Consider the following 22,225-nt stretch of genomic DNA (forward strand, 5'->3'; position numbering starts at 1 on the left):
GTTCCCTGCTAATTAGTGTTGCGGTAATGAATATTCGTGTTTTGCATTAGAGTTGCGATATATAATGAAATGCCCAAAAACGATCCAGTGGAGTTGCCATTGTCCATAAGGCAGCTATGGACCAGCTGCCGTGATACAGCCTTGGATTGGCTGTACCCCTTTTTTAGATTAGTGTTGCGTCTTACAAAATTCGGTAGATTTGAATAGTGTTGCGTTACAGTTCGCGTTTTCTCTTTTTTTCTTTTTTTCAGCTTAGCGTTGCGTATAATGGAGCAGCCTTTACGCGTACGCTTTTGTACATACTATATAATTAATGAAATTAGTGTTGCGAATAAAAAATTCACGGTTTGAGAATCCCCCTTTTCTGCATTTTAATTGCATGTCTGTTAAAGATAGTGTTGCGAATGAAATTAGCGCGATTGTTTCCCAGTGTTGCGACTTATGAATACGCGATTGCTTTGCATTAGTTTATAGAGTTCCCTGCTAATTAGTGTTGCGGTAATGAATATTCGCGTTTTGCATTAGAAATGCCCAAAAGCGATCCAGTGAAGTTGCCATAAGGCAGCTATGGACCAGCTGCCGTGGTACAGCCTTGGATTCGCTGTACCCCTTTTTTAGATTAGTGTTGCGTCTTACAAAATTCGGTAGATTTTAGTAGTGTTGCGTTACAGTTCGCGTTTTTTCTTTTTTTCTTTTTTTCAGCTTAGTGTTGCGCATAATGGAGCAGCCTTCACGCGTACGCTTTTGTACATATTATATAATTAATGAAATTAGTGTTGCGAATGAATTCGCGATTGTTATTAAATTTTTTACTTTTTTGCATTTATTAAATTAGTGGAAGTAACTATGACTCACATTCGGTGGGAGTCCTTTTAAGGATTCCGCGGCCTGAGACCGTGAACACCATCTCTGGGAGATATACCCATGCATTACTAGGCCTTTGCAGGCGCAGTTTTAGAATACGGAACATATGAAAATATGTTACCATATTCTAAACTGTAGTCCTTTTGTCTATACTATGGGCGTCCGTCAATCTGACACCGTTGGATGCAACGTGTTGGACGGGCGGGTAGCGCTCTTAGCGAAGGGGTGCACTCTGTCCTGGCGTTACGACGTCCAGGCGGGGTGGGTGGTATGTAGCGTCTGGCGTAAGACTAGGGGGCGTGAGACCCTTCGTTGCCAGCCGATGTTTTGTCATAGGTCAGAATGTTTGCAATTTTAAAATTAGTGTTGCGTGTGATTTCGGTTTGTTTTATAGGGTTTGCTTAGGGATTGCTCTTATGGGCAGTCAAACTTTTCTTTTCAGCTTCCCCTGACCCTCCCTCCCACTGCCATACCCCCATTTTTTTCTTCCCTTTTTTTAATTTTGAAAATATTGAGCATTCGGTTATTGGAAATGCTGTTAAATAATATATGAATTTAATGTTTTCAGGATATTATTAGATACGATAAAGTTTTAAAGAGAACTTTATTCAAAGTTTTATTTAAAATGGAAATTCATTTTATTTTTTGATGATTGGTGATAAATTATTTCAAGGAATATTTGTTCATTTGAAATTGCTTATTTAATTTTAATTGTACTTTGTTTAACCAAAAGTAGTGGATGATCGTTGTTAGGGTTGTTCAATTTTAATTTTGAATCACGATATTTAGTTTCAAGCTTACGGAGAAGCTAATTAATTTAGTGTACTTTTATAAATTTTCAAATTCTTTTTCGGAAATAAAGTCCATTCGCGATCCTTTTTTTTTTAATTTTACAAATTACATAAAATTTGCACTAAAAAAGTGTATTGAATAATATAATGTAATAAAGTTAAGTAGAGTCATAGTTGTACGTTTATTGCAGTAAAAGACAGTTGTTTCAATTAAAATATCGTGGACCATTTGTCAGAAGTGAACGAATATTATTTACTACAAAATGAAATAATTAATGTTCTTAACTAAAATCACATAACTCAAATATATATTTTTCTAAATCTTTTGCTCTTTATTTTGGTACTGAAGTTTGGTTTTAATTAATATTTCGTATCAAATTGATTTTGAGTTATTAACAACCACTCTGACTTTTGTAAAATTTTATTGTTAGTAATGTATCTTCTTTCCAGCTATTAATTTCTTTTTGTCTTTATCTGGATTCAATTAATCAGTTTCTGTTACAGAGAAATATCTTTATAGGAAGTATGAAGTTAAGGTATGTAGTTATAACCAAGGTGATGTAAAAATTATTTAAAATTGTACCTAATCCAGGAAATATTCTGGTAAGAGTCATCAAACCAACAAATTTATTAGAGGTATTTGTTTATATTTCTTTATATAGGCAGGTGGTAAGTCTATGATCTAAGGCAATATAAATTTTATTTATTTCTTTTTTAATTATGTTTAAATCTTTTTAGTTTACTTCAGGAACTATTGTGGAAAAGACAACCAAATCAACAATAGGTGTTTGTTTATATCCCTTTAGGGATAGGTAGTAAGTTAATGGTTAGATAAGACAATTATATCTTAAGGTTCCTAAAGTTAAGTAATTAAATAAGTATATAATTAAGTTTAAACACTGCAGTGTTTAATTAGGAAATTTTAGATTTAAGTGAATTTTTGCCATTATACGAGCGCTCGTATTTTTAGTATTTAGATGTAAGAAAAATATGCAATTGCATATTATTAATTACAGATCTGTAATAAAAAATGAAAAAATTGTACGGTAGAATTAAGAAAGAAAACTATAAGTAGTTAGGTAGTGAATAAAGATAATGCTCCTTTTGTTGTTTGTTTGCACAACAGTCGAAACGTTTTGCAAATGTACATCAAGAGGATGATAATGAATGATATTAACAATTTGCATAAATGGAGGGTGGATGGGATGAGGTAGGGCGGGTCTCCAAACCGCAGCAACCTCCACGTGGTGAGACCTGGGCAATCGGTATTATTTGATGGTTAATTAATAACTGTATCATTATTTCTATGGTACATTTATTAATTACACAGCAAATAATACGAGCGAATTGGCTGCGAAGTTTGTGGCTTGTTCTTCTATTTTATCTCCCCTATATTTTTTCGTCAATTTCCGCATTACCTTCAATGCACTTTTATTACACTTTTATGTCGGTAAATATGTACTATCATAATAGTTTGTCTGTAATTGTACTTCTTCAATGGCGCTACTGAAACGTACCTCGTCTGTGGATATGGTAGGATTTGATATAAAAGTGATTTACCTTCCATAGCTATTTTCTGATAGTCTGAAGCTTCTTTGGTGTCAGTTTTATATTCTTCAATAATACGAAAAAGAATTCAATTATTTCAAAATATTGCAGTTTAAGCTTTCATTAATTATTAGAAACGTTAGATTTATTTATCGTAGGTAACATGTTAGGAGTTGGTAACACATGGTATGGATGTTGAAAATCTATGTTATCAACATCCAATAATAGTGAAATTCAAGAGTTATCTTCAGCTATAACATTATCTTCCAGATTATGTTAAAATAATCTAATCAATTGCAATGGTGGTATTAACTTCTTTAAATATTGTTTATAATTTCTATCCAGCTGGCATTTCCTAAAACATCGTCTTTCAGTGGTCTTCAGAAATACTTACCAGAATCCTTGCACATTGACTTTGTATAATACATATTAATTTTATTTTAATGATCGATTCATTTTCTGAAAGATTAGCATCATTTTTATCCACTATGATCAGTGAAAATTTGCGTTTCTGAAAAAAGAAAAATGTTTTCGGTATTCGAGCTGCATTCCCCTTTCTTTAACCTGGTTTCCACGCAAAACTCGCATTGTTATGCCGCGTATATGCCAACGATGTATAGAATATAGGATCCGAAATGTTAATTTATTCGTTGTGTGTTGTCGAGTGCACCTCTGATAAATTACAATATTTCCGCAAGAAGCTGAACGGAAAAATGTAGGTGCCCCAAAATATTGATACTTTATTTTCCGCCGTATAAACTCAACACATAAGTGCTTTAATTAATTAAAAGATGTCCAGTCATCGAGAGAAATCTAAGAACGATCATTTTCTCCTTTCGACGTTGTAGACGATCTTGTTGCATTTTGTTTCCGGACAATCGAGATTCTAATGCGGTAATCAATGTGCTGAAACTAAAACGCGTTGCCGATGCCATTAACATGAATATTTTATTACGTTTCTTTGCATCAGGAGAAAATATACTTTTCCCGTGTTCGTGACTCCAATTACTGAACCGTATCGCTTCCTGAACGGCAATTAATAGGGTAATGGTAACATTTTGTGTAGATATCACAATCGTCAACGCTTTAATAACTGACAAAAGGATAATGGATTACGAGGAACGATAATAGCGTATCATTTATAAGGAATAGAAAAAAGAAGAGTTCATCTTTCGTTAGACGACTAATCAATGTCACGTAAGAATATCTAATAATTAATTGTTTCAAATAAATATTGACTGAATTTAAAAAAAAAAATTTCCCTTTTATTTCTGGGAATATTTTCCGGGAACGATTTCTACCACGATGAAGAAATAGAAAAACGACGTCAGTGGAGTAAAAAGCCACAGAGCGTCGCGTCGTCCAAGGAGGAAGAAACGCGTTGATCGTGAAGAACCCGGAAGGAACAGGTCATCTCATCTGCCGCAAGCAGCGGATTTACGCTGGCCAGGTGAGCACAGGTAAATACACCCGGTCCAGTGCACGGCTGGCCGTCGACTCGGCAGGTAACGAGTGCTGAAGCGGACGGCAAGGAAGAAGAATCGCGAGTGCATTCAACTCGTAGATCGAGCGTGATCCACGCCGGTCGACCTTGACATCGCGAGATCCATGAGGGAAGTCGGCATAGGCATGACCGGGACCATCAAGTCGGAGAACGTTTCCTGTCGGTAAGTGCACGTGTCAAAAGTAATGAGATGCGAGGTGGTAGGTCATTTTACCAATTTGAAGATGGTAAGTCCATGTACAGGGTGAGACACCTAAGATAAGTCACGTGAATAGTTTCAGAAAGAGGAAGTAATGTTTGAAATAAAAAATGTTTGCTTCCAAGGGGGTTATTAAATAATGGACAATATTTTTTTTTCAGGTGAAGTTTCTTAGAAGATTTAATCATTTTCATTTTTCTTTTTTTTCCTTTATTAAACGAGACACCTGTAGAGGCGTTTAGTGCACGACGACTGAATTTCTCGAGCGTTTTTAAATGCAAATAATAATAAAAGGGTGAAATTCTTGTGATATAAGGATCCATGATCCCCTGTCGATTCGTTGAATCTATAACGAGCAGAAAGATTGCACTCGAACGACTGCGGGGAGACAAGAAAAGCAGGTTACCAGGCTATCGGTGGCCTGTGAACCGCGTTCACGGGGGAAAAAGGGGCAAGGGAACGACGAAGAATAAGCCGACATATTTATTCCGTGAGCGATCGAGCGTACGGGCGCCGGTTGAATTTCAAATCGAGTTGTTTCGCGAACCGCCGACGACCGTCTTTCGATAGAGACGATGAGCGATTTCAGCGATCTTTGAAACGTTTACCCCTTGATCAGACGGACGAGTTGAAACTTTCAATGTTTTTTGATGATACTCCAACAGACATCCTCTTGTCTTAAGTAGCGGATTCTTCTTGTCCACGAATTATAAATAGAATCATCTTTGAAAGTTTTTTTACTGTACACAGTAAAATTATTCATTTTTAATTTGCAATTAGCATCTGATAGAGTATAGAGAAGGAATTTCTGTGCACATTAAATTACTATTACAGAATGGTATTCATGAAACGCAAGCAGATCGTGAGAACGCTTCCGTAAAGTTGCAAAAGAAACGAGAACTGATTGTAGGCTCGCGGTTGATCGATACAATTAATCGATCAATTCTCTTGTTTCGGTGTCGATTAACAGAACGTAATCACGCCTCATTTCACTGTAATTACTCATCGTATAAATGCAAAGGAATCGATATTTTTCACGTTTTAGCTTGGTGACCCGGATTAGGACCATCGATTACTCTGAATCGTTTGATAATTGCTCTATGATCATTTTCCTTTTTTTTTTTAGTAATCGTTTAGTAAGTCTTTTTGTTGATTCTAAAAACTGTAATACAATTGAAATTCAATTGGATGCTATGTTATATTAGCATGTTAGATTGAAATTTACCGAATAAACAGATTAAACGGTACTACCGGGTAGAGTTTATGGCATCACTGACCTCTGGTACAGTCCACTGCATCTGCAAAGGCATCGCAACATATTGCTAATCGTGTACGATTACTTCGTACCCGTACGAAACACCGGAATCTGAGGCGATTATCCGCTCGCGGATCGGCAATGAGCATTACGAAAATCGCGTGTAATTCACTCTCGCACGCGCAACGCGTTCAACCATTCAGTAAAAAGTTTAGATTTCGTATCGAGATTCATAAAAATGGAGGTACATTGCTGTTTTGTTGCTCGTTTAGAAATAAACATCCTTAGCTAGGGGTATAGCGGGGCTTAACTTTTACCGAGAATATTTGTATAGTTTCAGAGATTGAATTAAATTGAACCAAATTGGATATCTTAAACATTAAGTTACTGAAGCGATACGAAAACGAAACTGACTTTGTAGCTCTTGTTAATTGCATAATCGCCAGATAGATTATGGTTGTTCCGAAGTCAAGAAACATTTTAGAACAGACGGAACTGACCCGTAAATTAATTTTAGCGCGCAACTAGTTCTGCGGGAACCGATCATTCGATCTAATGCATTTCTCGTGAAAGGGCGTTGAAACGTGTGTGCACCTCGAACGCACTTTCTGGGTTATGAAAACCATGACTAGTGTTAGTTAAATGAAAAAATAGTATTTGTAGGCTGTATTGCACCAGAGTAGTTAGGGTAAAGAAACAGAGTGATTTATGAAACTAATGGGTGTAGTAATTATTTGGTGCTTGTGCGCAATTCCCACCACAGAATTTTTTCCCATGGATTAAAATATAAAATTTTAAATACATATTATCTAATGGCTTTTGCTTAATCGTATGCATAAAGCGGAAAAACGAGTGTCTAAGATCTGGAAATAAGTGAAAGTCGTAGTTGCATGGAAGTGAGAATTGCCAATTTAATTTAATTTAGTTAACTTTTTGTAATTTGTGTGAAATCAATGTTGTCAATTACATAAGTCGAGACTCATTATTAGAACTATGTCTTCATTAAATTTCTTTTGTTACTTATTGCAAATGGATTTCTAGTTTGATATTTTTATATAGTATAATTAATTTGATACATTGATTACCTAAGTTTATTATCGGTATCGAATTTCTTTAAAAATCGATTGATATTAACATAAAGTCTTAATTTATGGTGTGACATACTTTTAGAAATTACCTTGTGCATAATGTTGCCTATGATCTTAATTCTTCACGGAGTGTGCCGTTTGGCCGCATTAAATTTTGGACTTGACCCACTTGGGCTGTGAGTCCTTCAATTTTAGAGAAGTTTAGGTACTCGTATCTATCATAATTCTTTCGACAATGGCGTGATATTTGATTATCACATTTCATTGTTTTACATTACACAGTCTGTTTCAAAAGTAGGTGGAAGAACATATTAATTCTTTCTACGAGCTATCCTTTTTGAATACTCGAATATTCAAGTTATCATTATGACTCTAATTCATAGTTCCTCTATAGAAAAATGAAAATATGCCTTTCAGTAATTTCGTCGATCTACATAAATAACAATCGATTCAGGTTAGAAATTCGAGCTGATCCTTTGTAGTACGTCGAAGGAGTGTCATTGAAAGTATCATAGTTTAGTAAAGGAATTGCACGGTACTATATCAGAGGAATGCATTAATGCAAATATGCTTTATACAATGCAATCGGATATTCCTGTTTACTGCCTAGCTTTCAGGTATTGCATATTCGTACCCATAAAACGCGGAAAGAAAGGGGAACAGTTTTCACGAGCAAACAGATCCCAGGCCCTACTTCGATTCTCTTGACCATTCTTGACAACAACGATACCATTTCCGTGTCATTCGGTCAGACCTCGAAAATTCGGATTTCTCGGTCGATGCTTCTGACGATGGTTCTGTAAATCGAATTCGCTGAAATCGAAGCCTATGATGGCCGACAGCCATCGTTGTTCTTACGGCAGTGTAGTAACGCATACGATTAACATGGTTCTAGAAACGCTGATCGAAATGCTACTAAACTTTCTCCGACACCTCGTAAAATCGCGTCCATCATCGATTAAGCGATTGGGTTTGCTGAATTATGAAACTGATAATACAAGCTGTATAAAATGATGAAATTCGACAGTCAGCAGGTAGCTTGATCGACGTTTAATTGGAAATGATTAGGTTCGTGACGGCTGATCGAATTGATTCATTCTACTGTGTATTTCTGGGAATAGTTTTTAATATCCCTCATTAGTAAATGAAATTTCATGAAGAAATTAGTACGTTCTTTGCAAAACAGAAGAAGTTAATCAATGTTACGTAATAATCACTGTGAAACAGTGCTGGGTAAAATATTATTTGAAGTAGCGAAATGACCGTAACGTAAATTAAAGTAATTCTTTTAACTTGGATGAGATACCTCGCGATTTACCGTTTTTAGCATCTGCATTTGAAAGGACAATCTTTGACCATAAAAATTCTCTGTTTTTATTTTCATCTTTATTGCCAGATTCGATAGCAATCGTTGATAATTTCAGTTTTCCTCGAGCAATCGTGGTGTTCCGGTGTTCGAATCGTCGACGCTGGAAGACGCACGACGGCTCCGTTTCGTCGAGCCACGATGTCCCGCTTCGGCTGACAAAACAATGATTATTATCAGATCGATGATCCATCCGCTCGAGCGTGTCTCGCGTCTCAACCTGGCCGACGATCGTCGCTCGAGCGTGATGCGTTTGCGCAACGCTCGACCGATCATCGGCCAGTCGATCCGAAGCAGCTTCGATATCCGGTATTCCCTAAGAATCTTCTCTTCGCGGCTGAATCGCGTCTTCGTCCCGAATGCATAGGAACGTGAGGCGAATGCGAGTTGCCTCGAGAAAACGTTAAGCCGCGTAATTTATGATTTATCACCGGCGCGGCGGCGAGCGGGGAATCAGCTTTAAGAGAGAAATAAAAGCGCTTAGCAGACGACGTTGACCTGGTAAACGATGTAATTATAGTTGGATCTAGGTGCTTATTCCCGGATCATTTTAAATCCGTTTACGGTAAATACCGTTTTGCAGAAGATCGTGATTGTTTTATTAAAGTTGCAAGTCATTTTCTTTCTTCGTATCTTCGATATTTCTTTGGAACGCTTGAACTGTACAATTAAAAATGCATCGCTGACGATGCAACTCGGAGATTTCGAGTATTTATAATTTATAATTCCACTTTTTATTCTGCATTTTCAATGGCTATAAAATTATTATAATATTCTTTGTGCATCAACGTTCATTCGTCAATGTCGTATATTCCAACCTGAACGTCAACTCTTCGACGACGTATATGTACGCTCCTCCAAGCGAAAGTACAATCTTCCGGACCTCGCATACCTTCAAAATTGATTTTCCTTGATAATAAAACTATCTAAGGGAGGAATTTTCTTCTGTGCATTATCGATTCACCTCCTTGACCCACGTGTAAGTAGCCCAGCATTAAAGCTTGTAAATACAAGGAAACGTTACTCGACGGTACCTTTTCTCGTCCCTTTCGAAAAGTTTTAATCCCATAACTATATAAAATTCATTCTCTCTTTGCCTCTCCCGAGGCTAAAGTTAAGCGGCAACTGACCGGAAGCTATCGCACGCCATCGTACCTCGTCGTAATTACGAATTTACTTCTTCTCCACGTTGTTTCTTGCCTGCAGAGCAACGTGACCGTGTCTAACTGGACATTACAGAAGTATTATAACGTCATCTGGCACGGAACACGAGAGTATGCAGGATGGAAGCTGCTTCGAACAGGAATTACAGTGGCAAAGAAGGGCAAGGTCGGCACACGGATGTATTCTGTGCTTCGACGATTTTGATACCAAGTGACACGATAGTGCGACGAATAAATCGTGTACACAGGAGCGGTGGTAAATTAATCTTGCTTGGAAATTAATGGCCGGCATACCTTTTTCGAGTTTATGGTCGTTGAGCGTGTCACACACTCGTAATACTATTAACACGTTAACTGCCTAGCCGAAGCTGTTGAAAGTTTCATTAGGTAGTGCTTTTGTTTTTAATAAATCTTCTCTTCGTTGTCAAGCATTAGTAATTCGCTCTTTATACTTTCCAAGAAGAAAAAGAAATTTAACGTACAATCATAGACTTCAAATAACATTCGAAGCATGAACTTGAACGGTTAATCTCTCTTTTCAAATTACCTGAAACTCTGCTCGTTATACTTACAACAATAATTCCAAATGGAACACGATTTTTTACGATCGAACGTCTAGGATCATGACTTTTATTCAGGCTTTATCACGTTGATTTATGTACTTCCTTATCTGAGCATGTCAGTTTTCTCTCGATTACCTATCTCATCTTCATAAAACAGTAGGGAAAGGAAATTCGTGAAGCGTGTCAAGATATACTGTACAAATCGTGGCATGATACGATTTTTCGACGGATTCGCGATTAACGTAATCCGCCTCGACCTTAATAAGCGATAACTCTTTACAGGCTGTACAGGCGGCTGCGTTCGAGAAGGAAAGTTAGAGAACGCGCACGCGACACGAGCGGAAGTTTCGCTGTAACCGATGTTATTACGCGCCTCTTCGCAATCTGAAACGATTTATCGGTGAATCGAGAGGTAACAAACGGATAGATGTACGGTTATACACACGTGGTTGTACCGTTAACGTTGTATTATCATCGTTAAAGTTTTGCGGTTCGTCTGGCCGACACAATGGCTTCCCGAAATAAATTCGTTTCGTGTTGATTTTTAATACGATACAGTGCGATATTATAAATTCAATATAGGGCACATCAATTCGTGGCTGGCTAGTTGATTTTTGATATAAAATAAATTTTTTCGAGCTTAAATTCTATATATTTATAATTAGGTATCTGTAATTATAATTTGCATATAGGTATCGTGTCGAAGATCATTTCTGAGTGCTGGGGATATGGTAATTCTTTCGTTGTTATGTCTGCTAGATTATTAGGTTTTGATTGTAAGAATGCAAGTGCTATTAGATTTCAGATAAAAATGCGATGTTCACCTTGCTAATTGTAAAGGTATAAAATTTCATAGATACATGTGAAGTTGAAAATTCATAGCCAAATTTTGCATTTAGGATGAGTACAACACGATGCAATTAAGTTTCTGCACATAAATCATGTTATCTGTTCTTAAGGGGATTATCGTTATGTAAAACATAAAGTAGCAAAGTGAACGTAAATCATATACCTACTGCTTTTTCTCAAGATTGCATAAATTATTCGTCGTTTCGTATTATCCAAATTAGTAATGCTACAAAGTTAGCCATTTATACTTGCAACATCTTAAAATTAGTTAGAAACTGCAATTCGCGTAAACGCTTCCGCACTCCTTTTTACCATACGACTAATCATTATTACATTTAATGAAACAAAGCAATAGTTGAAAGATAAAAGTCAAAGAAAAGGAAAGGTGGTTACCGAACGGAAGAAAACTTTCAACACCATCAGTACGGTTACAACACCGTCTCTGAGTATCATACATTTTTATTTACACGTTTTGTTCTCCACATTTGTGCGATTTATGATCTTTCATACGTTCCGATATAATTAGAACGGCTTGTAAACAGCAAATAAAATCGCGATACACTAATTCTCACGTTTAATTGCTTTAATTCATACGCGTATCTACTCTGTTCATATTTTAATTAGATAGAATATACAGAGATATCGTTAATTGGTTACATATGAACATGAAATCATTACGGCAGTAAGTGTACGTGCCAAGTTGTGGGGCTTTTGGAACATCGAGGTAATCCGTATAGAGAGCTTGCCAAACGATTTGCATAGCAAGCTCGAAGCCAATGATTCGTCTAAAGTGCTGGAAAATTGTGATCAATTTTTCAGTCGAAACTTTATTTCCGTCGAATTTCCATCGAATTGTTTAATGGAAAGTTAAAATAGATGGATATTCAACAAAATACTTAATTCAATGTGGTAAACATAAAAAGAACTCTTCCAGCAATCGAACAAGCTTGCATAAATCCAACGAGAATGTTATCTCGGTGGTTCAAGCTCAATAAATCGTAATCTTTCAACTGAGACATATTAAAACACAAGAGACGTTGCGCACGCGAGACAAGATAGAAAACGGTGAAAAACGAGGGAAAAAGTGGTTCATAAGTATTCCTGCAGCGAGGTTTCCATGGAAAGTGTACCGAAATCGATGAAATCCTCTGCTTTTCCTTTTTCATCCACGATCCAGTTGATACTGTGCCACGGGTCCTCGATGCCAGGTACCTATACTTTCTGCTCCTTCGATGAATTCCCCGACACGTTCGGTTTTATCGGCAAACAGTCGACGACCAGAGTTTCAGCTTGTCTAAATTCATTCGTCGAATCAATTCTACGCTGTCAGTTTATTTCTGGAACGGTCGCTAGGGGCTAGATTTAGTACAGGATCGATTGATACCGATTAGTTAACGACATTCAGAGACGAATTAATTTCGTTCCTTGAGGGACTGCGATTAATCCACCAAGGCGACGAAATTGCGTGCCAACATGTATAAGAAACATCCGCAATGTCCTCATGATGCTTCGTTCCTCTTAAAATAATTGAAATCATTTTTCATAATTCTTGAGTTTACAAAGTATAATTTATATTTAAAATTGGTAAACCTTTTCATATATCAAGCATGTATTTTGAACGTCTCGATAGCTAAAAGTCGACAAAAAATTAATAATCCTAATGAAATGAAGGTGTCAGCGAGTCAATTTATCAGGATTATTGGAAATTCGAATTATTATTCCCTTCGTCGTAGCAGACACACGATAAGAGTTTGCCGCGTTCGGGAAAAACAATATATATTTAAAGTAATGCCGTATCTAACCCACCCACTGGCCAAACCAATTACTTTTGTCCGAGTTCACCCCGTTCGAAAGTGATTCCCGTTACTTTTACCAGCCCATTAAATTCTCCGAGCGTTCCAGACAGATTTTGCATTCGATGCGCACAATGTGTGTTTACTCTCACGTTCAAAGGATATTTTTCGATTTTGATCGAACCACCGTAAACGAATTGCCACCATTCACGTCCAGATGACACGCGAATCATTCTGTTAACTCGACAAAGTCTACTACATACGTTGACGCTTTATAAATTAAGAATAGAAACAGTTTAATTTTTCACTTAGTAAAATAGCCATGTTATTCCATGTTTTCCTTCCGTAAGGTATATAGATATTTTAGCTTTAATTAGGAGTTATACGAATTATCCCCGAGTTTTCAAAACATCCCAGTTGGTAAATCAAACATCGTCGAGCTCGAGGAATATTAATGAACTTCAATGAAAGTTGAAGTGCAGTGAAACCGCGGCAAAAGCCTAGAACACGTACGATTCTGCAGCCAGAGGCCGCGAACTTCTCTTTTATCGACTTCTTTTCTCGTCGTCTATTGTACGTCGATTCGACGAAGGGTCTGTGGGGGGATCTCGTATTAAAAGCCGAAACACAGACGCGTCGTCGGCGGTCGTATTGTTCGGCACGAGGAACCGTAACGACGATGCAAAAGACTCTTGACCTCTTTCCGCAAGCAGCCTCGCACTTCACACTTTATGTTTCCACGTAATAATCGGCAAACGCGAAAGGACAGATGCCCCTAACGAGTTCCTATGTATTTTTGCATCTGTGTCGGTGCACGCGTCTTCTGAAGCCAGAAGACATTCAGGAAACCCTCGACGTGTTTCAATTTCATGCGACCACAATGGAAATTTTAATTTTCAAATGGGTGTGCAGTCGTGGATGAAGGTTCAATCGTTTCTGGTAGAATTGAAAATTTTACTTTTGCATATATGCAACGATGCAGCTAACAAATTCTATGCATCTTTTTTTAAAAAAAGGAATAGCATTTTATTTTGTATTAATCGATTTTTTGGAATATTCTGACTAGAAAAGTGATGTAGGGTATGATATTGAAAATATTAACAGAGATGCAGTTGCACTTTCTAGGTGCATCGTTGCACTCTGTGTAAAATGTATTAACATTTATATATGTTGGACTTTGTCTCTACTTCATACTTAACCTTGGTAATTTCATTAACACCACGTCGGAATAATGAAAATTATTCGGTCATTAAACGAGTCATTCGTCAGATACGAGTGCATCCATTATGGGGTTGTATAGTTGTCTTTAGACGAAATGGCGCCGGCAATGGCACTATTCTTTTGCCATTTGACGGTCATTCACTACCTATAAATAATAATATCGACGAGTATTTAATAAAGAAATGGAATTCAGAATGCTTGTATGTTTCGGTTGAATTGGATTTCAATTGAAATAGCCTTGAGCCAAGTTGATTTCATTCGTGTTATTCACTGACGCGTGAAGACATTCAGCTACTTGTAAGATTAATGACGAATGAAGTACGAGTATTTGAAAATATATGTGCAGATACTAAGATATCTAAGTCTTTAGATCCTAGAATCCTAGATCTGGTGTCTATAGTTCAAGGATGGAGATCTGAGATGTGGAATTAGAGATTTTTCGATTAGTTTTAGGTGTTTTTGGTTTGAATTTCGTTTAATTTTCAAACTTTTCAAAGTTTCTATAAAACAATTATTTCTTGGCATGTCCACTAATACTATGCGAATTTCAATGGTGAAACCGATTTACATCAACTGTGAAAAGCTTGTTTTGCCGACGAATAAATTCAGTGACAGTTCAGTGAAACCCGGATCGCTCGTCGACTCCTAATTCAACCAACGCGGTGTTTAAGAACTTAATAAACTTTCTATAAATGTTCCTAAGAAATCACGAAATTCGGATTTCTTTATACTCACTTAATTTCCTAGATCCTTTGAAAAAAGATTCTTTTCTTCAGTTTTATCACTGTTTTATGTGACTGGAAAGAAAATTTCATATTTCTATTCAAATGCTTTTAACGCATTTCAGTTCCTAAACATTGAATAAGACATTCAATTACCTTATCATCGTCTATAAAACTTTCATGTCTATCAATAAGATTTACACTCAATTTCACAAAACAAAAATTGATATTCCTGTTTTTCATGCAATATATAAAAACCATTCATTTCCTCCATTCTATATATTTTTTTCATACATTAGCGGTGTTTAACGCGTGTCGCGAATAAATCACAACCTCAAACACCTCCATCTCCGCAACAAGCCGTGTACACGGAAACGAGTCTATATTTTAAATTTATCGGGCAATTTTATGGAACAAACACATCTCCTTCCCACTAGTCGCATTTTGATTTACTAGAGTACATTATGGAACAAACATAAACGCGAATAAATCTCGTTGAAACATTCGTCTTACGATTGTCTCTTTCCTCTCGATTACCGTCGAACATATTTCGCACATTCTTTTTATTGCAGTGAGAAGACATATAAAATTGAATAATGCATTCAATTCATAGATCCTTTTCTTTGATATAGAGATAGATTTTAATTCAGAGGAAAATACATCGTATCGATACAAGTAGATTAATTCTTATGGTGTACAATTTTTATTATGCACGAAAGGAAAAGAAATTTTTCTGATTAGGAAATTATTCAGTTAACAGGTTGTAAGATTTCTGAAAGGCACACGTTTCGGCTTTATCGCAAAAACGATCGTGGGTTACGGTTCCCCACTTATTTGCATGATTCTGTCCGCGTTACGTTCACTTTTCCTCGCTTAATTTCACCGCGTGATTACCTTGGAAGGTTCTTGCCTTGGTTAAACCATTGTCTGGTCTCGAATTCCTCTGAATTTATAGTAGAACTACATATGTTGTTTCACCTCGGTGCGACACGTTGATCCAAAATTACTTAACAAGGAAGTAAGGACTTTAAAAAGAGCACAAAGAAGTGATGCTGAAGCAATAGGATTTCTATTTACTTTAATTAAATGATTGAATCGAATCAATTTGTTAGACATTTCTTTGTTAAATATTTGGTTAGAGAACTTTGAGGATATTTCAAGAGAAAGATTTACTGGTTCTTTTCTCCTATTGAAAAACTAATTCACTTTGCAAAGTAGCGCTTTGTTGAATATCAACTTTTCCCGAACCTTGGCCGTGAAAGTCAGCGAAATCTTATTCGTTGGGTAAATTTGAAATTGATCTCACGTACCATTCTGCTCGCGCACCGACACGTGTGTCTTTCCACCATTTGTACGTACCAGATTGATTTCAAATTGTAAAGTAAGAACTCAACCACTGTCTTTCTTCCTATGCAAAAATATGGGGATCAACTTCAAGTTCTTCCTAGGTTTCCTTAAAAGAAAATGGGAGAAGTTTTTCTGCTACTCTTACTCTTAGCTAAAGCTCTCTCTAAGCTTTCTCTGCGTTCTTCATAGATTCTCCCTGAGTTACCCACGGCATTTCCTGTACTCTCTGTAGGTTCTCCCTGCGTTTTCCTTAGGTTCTCCCTAGGCTCTGTTTAGTCTCTCCCTACGTACTCCCTAGGCTTTTCCAAAACTTAAGGCAAATGATAGTTCAAAGCTTTAAGCTTACTAACACTTACTCTTCGCCAAGTCTAAGTTGCCCCTAAGTGTACACTAGATGAAATGAAATAAAATGCAAGGAACGAAGCAGGTGGGCGCAGGTGGGTGCAACGCGATCGCCGCGGTGGTCAGTGGCCGCTGAAAGCGAAAGGACGAACATCGTACGCGCGAAAAGGGGGGTAAACGGTGGATATACGAACGGCTTGTACACGGCTTGGAATCATTTGCCAGTTTCTTGGCCGGTACACACGAGCTAACCAGGCCGCGAAACGATACTCCGTTCACCGTGTCTTTCATCGTTCAACCGATCCGAGCGACGTTGAAAGTCTACCTTCCGCTTTGTGGGGAACCTCGTGGACCGAAAGTGGTGGACGTACGACCGGCGTTCGACCGCGGCCAATGCCAGTCGCCAGTGAAACGTGAAACGCGAAACTGGGCGAAAGTTTCGCCTTGTTTGTGGCGAACAAGAGGTAGGGCGGATTTGTCATAGTCCACCTGTGGCAAACGCGAATACATAGGGATCTTGTTAAGAGCTCAACCGGACGATCCGAACGGTTCATTCGGATGACGGGTGTCGTGCGGTGTCCTTGCACTTGGTGTGTTTATGTGTTCTCCGTTTACGGTTACTTCCGGTCGAGCGTGGACTGAATGAACATTTATAGAATTCAGGTTCGAGATTGTTACTGTGGGGTATACCTCGATGGTGTCTTTGGGTTAGTACGTGCTGCTAGGGAACTTTAGGTAAGATAGTTAATTCAATATTTCTTCAGCTTGATAGAAGAGGAAGGTATTCCAAAAATGATTAATTTCCAGATATCTGTGAGACTCTGCTTTGAATGTAAGCTATTTTCTGAAGAAAATGACTTCTTTTGTTAGTTTGCCACTCTTGTAGCAAATCAACGATATTGCAAATAATTTGAAGTAATTATTAATAGACTTGTCCTCGATTCCTCTATTTATTATCATTTCATTGTGTACTTACATTATTTCAATTCAATTGTTTGCGAAATTTTTCTATCCTATAATCATCTATAATTTTCCTCATCACAGATTCTGAATAGCCATCTACAAAAAAGAGAAACAGCCAAGGCACGATGTCCTTGTCAATAATTCTTTTCAAAGTGTTTCAAAACTCATACTCTGCGGTGATCGTTGGTTCGCCGATCGAATAATTAAATACAATTTTTGGATATTTGTCTTGGGATAGTTGGATCGAATTTTAAATATCACGTGGACGTGTTAACAGGACCAATAACAAGATATCGAATCGCGCGTTTGCGCCATTAAGACAGATACCGTTCACTCGCGCAACACGAAACACGTAATTGAGCGAAAGTTTAACCTCCCGCTCTCTGTTATACCGAGCGGAAGTGTCGTTACACCGTTTACGAGCTTCTTATTAAACGCTTCCTTCGGATCCTTGCGTTGCGGGGTTTCGTCTCGCATCTATTCGCGGAGGTTGCCGGAAACCACACCATCGTTTGCATAGCCACGATGCCTCATCAAGTTCCTTTATCATGAAAGGGTGCATATGATCGAAATTAATCCTCTCCACATTTATATTACATGTTTAATGACTTCTTGAGTATTTTCCTCACAAAGGTTCTTCCTAAACTCCTCTTGGGTTCGTTCAAGATTAGAGACAAATTTTACCCTTAATTAACCAATATTAATTATACCAATGTAGCCTAGGTCTTACTGTATTTGCATCATTTGCAAATGTAACCTAGACTCCAAAGTATTTGATACATCACCATTTACCCTTCTCTTTTTTACATCATTCCCCTAGAGAATTGTTACCATTTTCCCTAGAGAAGCTTAACTCGTACCCATGCTCGACACTTTACATGCGTGAATCAATATCCTTGAAATATCCTGGATACTCAGAGCGTTCCATTGTCCCATTGAAAAAAATATACGAATCCATTGGTCCAGGATAAACGTGTTTTCTCCGTAGCGCACGAATCGCGAAGCAAACCTCTAGCTTTTGTTCGCTGAAGGACGAGCAGAACGGGATCACTGATAATAATCCCTGCAAAGAATTCGCTTGAAGCAGCGTATCCGATTGTCGTGCCACCTCTGTTATCCTGGTTCCCGGTAATCGGATCGTGTCGTCTTCGTAGAAAGCGTTGCGCAGCGTCCTTGCACTTGGTAACGCCTGGAAATTTATACGGCTTTCATTCCTTTGCTACTTTAAAGTAGGTTCTATGTTTCACTCGTGCCTCCTTCTCTTCATTGCTATCCGGCACTATTTCGCTTCTTCCGCAGCCTCTTCTAGAATCGGCTCTTTATCAAGGTCAAGTACAGTGATTCAAGCGGTATCATGATTCTAACGCGGGTGGAATGCTCGTGGGATACGATGCCTCTGTGATTTGGTCCCTGGGAACTGGATTATTATGCGATGAGAATTACGCGAGAGAAGCTTTTCTTTTTGGAATTTTAGGGATAGGAACGTGTTGATTAAAGGAATATGGATATAAAAAAAGATGTATTATAAAGGATAAGAAAAATTAACGTGAGAATATGCCTAGAAATTCTGCGCAATTAGGGCGAAAATAGAAATTTGATTAACACGTCAAATTTGTAAGCCTCGGAGGATATCATTTTATTTAATCTTACAAAAATTTAATTATATAGTCGTGAAAGTTGATGGATATTAAATGGAAGGTTTTAATATTCTACGTCTTGTTAATTAGGATTTATAAACGATGATATATTGCAATTAGGCCTAACCTTCTCTGGTCCCCCAAAGTTAATCTGTTCAACGCTTTTTTTTTTCTATAAAAAGTGTAAGTGAAACCGCTTCTGAAAGAAAGAAAAAAAACACTTACATAATACGTAGTTTTTATTTCATTTAATTTTGTTGAAAACGACCGCGTGAATGATTGCTTCTATGTTTCAAAGATTGCTTTGAAGAGGAGATAGAAATTGGAACTGTACTTTATTGAAAGAGAAAAGGTTTAATTTTCTTTCATTGTAGAAGCTTCAACTAGGAGACAAAAGGGAAATAGCAAAGGAGGTTTGATTTTGCGTTGACGTTACTTTTAAATAATTCATGCAGGAGAAATTTTTATCTTGGTCCTTGTTATTGTGGAAGGAAGTTGTTAGGTGCAGTGTAATTCTCCTTAATGATTAAAAATTGCTGGTTTATGAGAACGATATATACCATAATCATAGCAGCGTATCGCGATATTAAAGTAATACATTTAATTGTTTCAATTATTTATCGCACGGACAAACTTTTATTTGTAAATCAAATACGTGAAATTAAATATATATACGATTTTCGATATTAGGAGTTTGATATCTTTATTTATTCCTCGAATCAAGATCATTGGAACAAACAATTATTACCATAGTTTCGTCACCCATAATCTGGCAATTAACTTTTTGGAGTTAGGCTACAATTGTGCTGACAGTCTCATTTAACAATTACAAACAAAAAATCATGCGACACCTCGTACTTTGAACTTAAAAAAGTGTCGTGTCATTCATCTTACTCGGTATTACGCTTCATTTATCTCATCAGTCACTGCTTTTAAATTAAGACGTTTTTCATACGGAAGCGTGTTTCAGTTCAAACAGTCAGCAAAAAAGGAAAGTCCGTCTGGAGTGTCAATTAAAACAGCGGCCAGCTAGTTAAATCAAGCTAATGATAAAGAAAGAAACGAGATATTGTTCTTCAAAAGAGAGTTGCTTGTTGAAGTTTTTGATCTATTTTGAGATCCTCCGGAGTAGATCGGATTGATTGGCAGCCACGATTCGCGTAATGCCAATTTGTTCGAGTTACGCTTACTAGCACCGTCGAAAGTGAAATCGTAGCGTGTAAAAACGTCGACACAGATTTTCTGTGATAATCAGTCGCTAAGTTTTTAACAATCTTTCTTTGCCGCTACAGTTTTGTAACAAATAGATACAATCTGATTTACTTGAATACAGTTTCACGCTTTATATTCATTTCATTGAAAGGAATTTATTATAGAAAGTAATTTTCTAATCAATTATATGCAATCAAATGGTGTGGTACTAAAAAACTAAATTACAAAATAAATTTCCTTCTAGTTCTCGCATCCGAATATACTGGAAGCTTCATTTTTAAATCTGCTGTGTACAAAAATTTTGAATACATGAATTTTCAAATTCCAATTTTTAAAATCTTCCTAACTCATTCTCAGTCGTTGAAATCGCAAAGGGTTAATATTATCCTCTCTTCGTTCTATCGATATCATTACAATTACCCTGAAAATTCATCCCATAGTGTTTATATCCTCGAGAAAATAAAGCAGGCTCGTTTCCCCGTTACGTGAACCCTTCACCAGGAATAATTTCATTTTCGCTCGTCCTTAGAGCGTTTCCTCGTGGGCGAGCGTCCCGCTTCCCAAGCTCTGCACAATTTACACAATTTCACCGTCAGGAACAATTAACACGACATACCGTCCGCGCAGATGTATTACTAGCGTGCTTTCTCTTTAACTTGAACTTAATTGCACGGCAAACGCGTCGGCCTGGCCGCTTCCCTCTCGACGCAAACACTGTTACGCCTCGAAGCCGAGTTGCATCGTTTTCTAGGAGACTTCGATTCAACTACTAACGCTATCCCTTCCCTTTCGAGTTTAATTACTCCTTAGAACGGCTGTTTCTTCTGGTCGGAACAAAAACCGAGTAGATTCAGCCGCGACCCCGCTTTTACGAGCGTCAGGATGCGTCTGGTCGAGCAAGATGTGGCGTCATGGTGCGCCGCGTTTACAGAGTTCCTCAGCCGATCATTCACCGTAAATAATTTCAGACATGTGCGAGGGTAAGCCGTGATTCAAGAAGAAGAAGAAGGAATGAACATGATGCGATCAAGAGGAACGCTTTCTTTGATTTCGACGATGGTGAGGCGATATTTCCTTGCGACCATTCTGGTGCTCGTCCTGAGGCTTGATCAGATAGCAGGTACGTTGTTGAAATTTTTTATATAATTTGGGATTTTTATATTAATTTGGGAATTTAATACCAGTGATCACCAGGAATTTAATATATTTATTAAGGTTAATGATGATAATGAGATTAACTTTTGCAAGGGGATGCAGAGTCGTTTTTTATTTCATTGAATATCCACAATTAACAAATGATCAATGAGTATAACTTTAATAATTTTATAATAAAATAGACGGCTATGAATAAGTTTTAGTTAAGTGTGTCGCGTCATATATTGATATTTTCACTGTGGCAGTGAACGGATCAACCCTATATCTACCATCACCCAATATTTTTGACTCTTCACGTATTAATAACTTTTGTTGTTATTAAACTTTACCTATTCTGCGCTTGTTTTGTTACAGAAGAATTTTAAGTATATGCAGATATTAAATACGACCCAGACACTGTAAAAATATTAACAAACATGAGAGATGTTCAGTTTGCCGTAACTTTTCGCGCATCTGAAACTTTTTTTTTTCGACCGCGAATTATTCAAGCGCAACTCCGTGCCAGGTTTTTACTCGCTGATGGAAAAGCAACTCGTCGAGCTTTACGCTACGCATAATGAGAGGAAAAATAATGAAAATAACGCGGCGTTTGTCTTGTAAGATATTTTCTTCCCCTCTCTTGAATCGCAAGGTAAATACAACC

The 22,225-nt window shown here is 37.3% G+C and overlaps 1 protein-coding gene across 3 annotated transcripts in view; it reads left to right on the plus strand.

Annotated features, from left to right (window-relative positions):
- Window positions 1-4,546: 4,546 nt before the first annotated feature.
- The window catches only part of LOC114880590 (cadherin-89D), a 43,043-nt gene continuing 25,364 nt past the window's right edge, over window positions 4,547-22,225 (plus strand). For all 3 annotated transcript variants that reach the window (XM_029196749.2, XM_029196750.2, XM_029196751.2), the window contains exons 1-2: window positions 4,547-4,870; window positions 21,396-21,547. In XM_029196749.2, coding sequence (XP_029052582.2) covers window positions 21,439-21,547 — 109 coding nt within the window. In that variant the 5' untranslated portion in view covers window positions 4,547-4,870; window positions 21,396-21,438. The remainder of the gene's footprint in view (window positions 4,871-21,395; window positions 21,548-22,225) is intronic.

Source organism: Osmia bicornis, chromosome 9 (genome assembly GCF_907164935.1).
Source record: "Osmia bicornis bicornis chromosome 9, iOsmBic2.1, whole genome shotgun sequence".
NCBI classification, from domain to species: domain Eukaryota; kingdom Metazoa; phylum Arthropoda; class Insecta; order Hymenoptera; family Megachilidae; genus Osmia; species Osmia bicornis.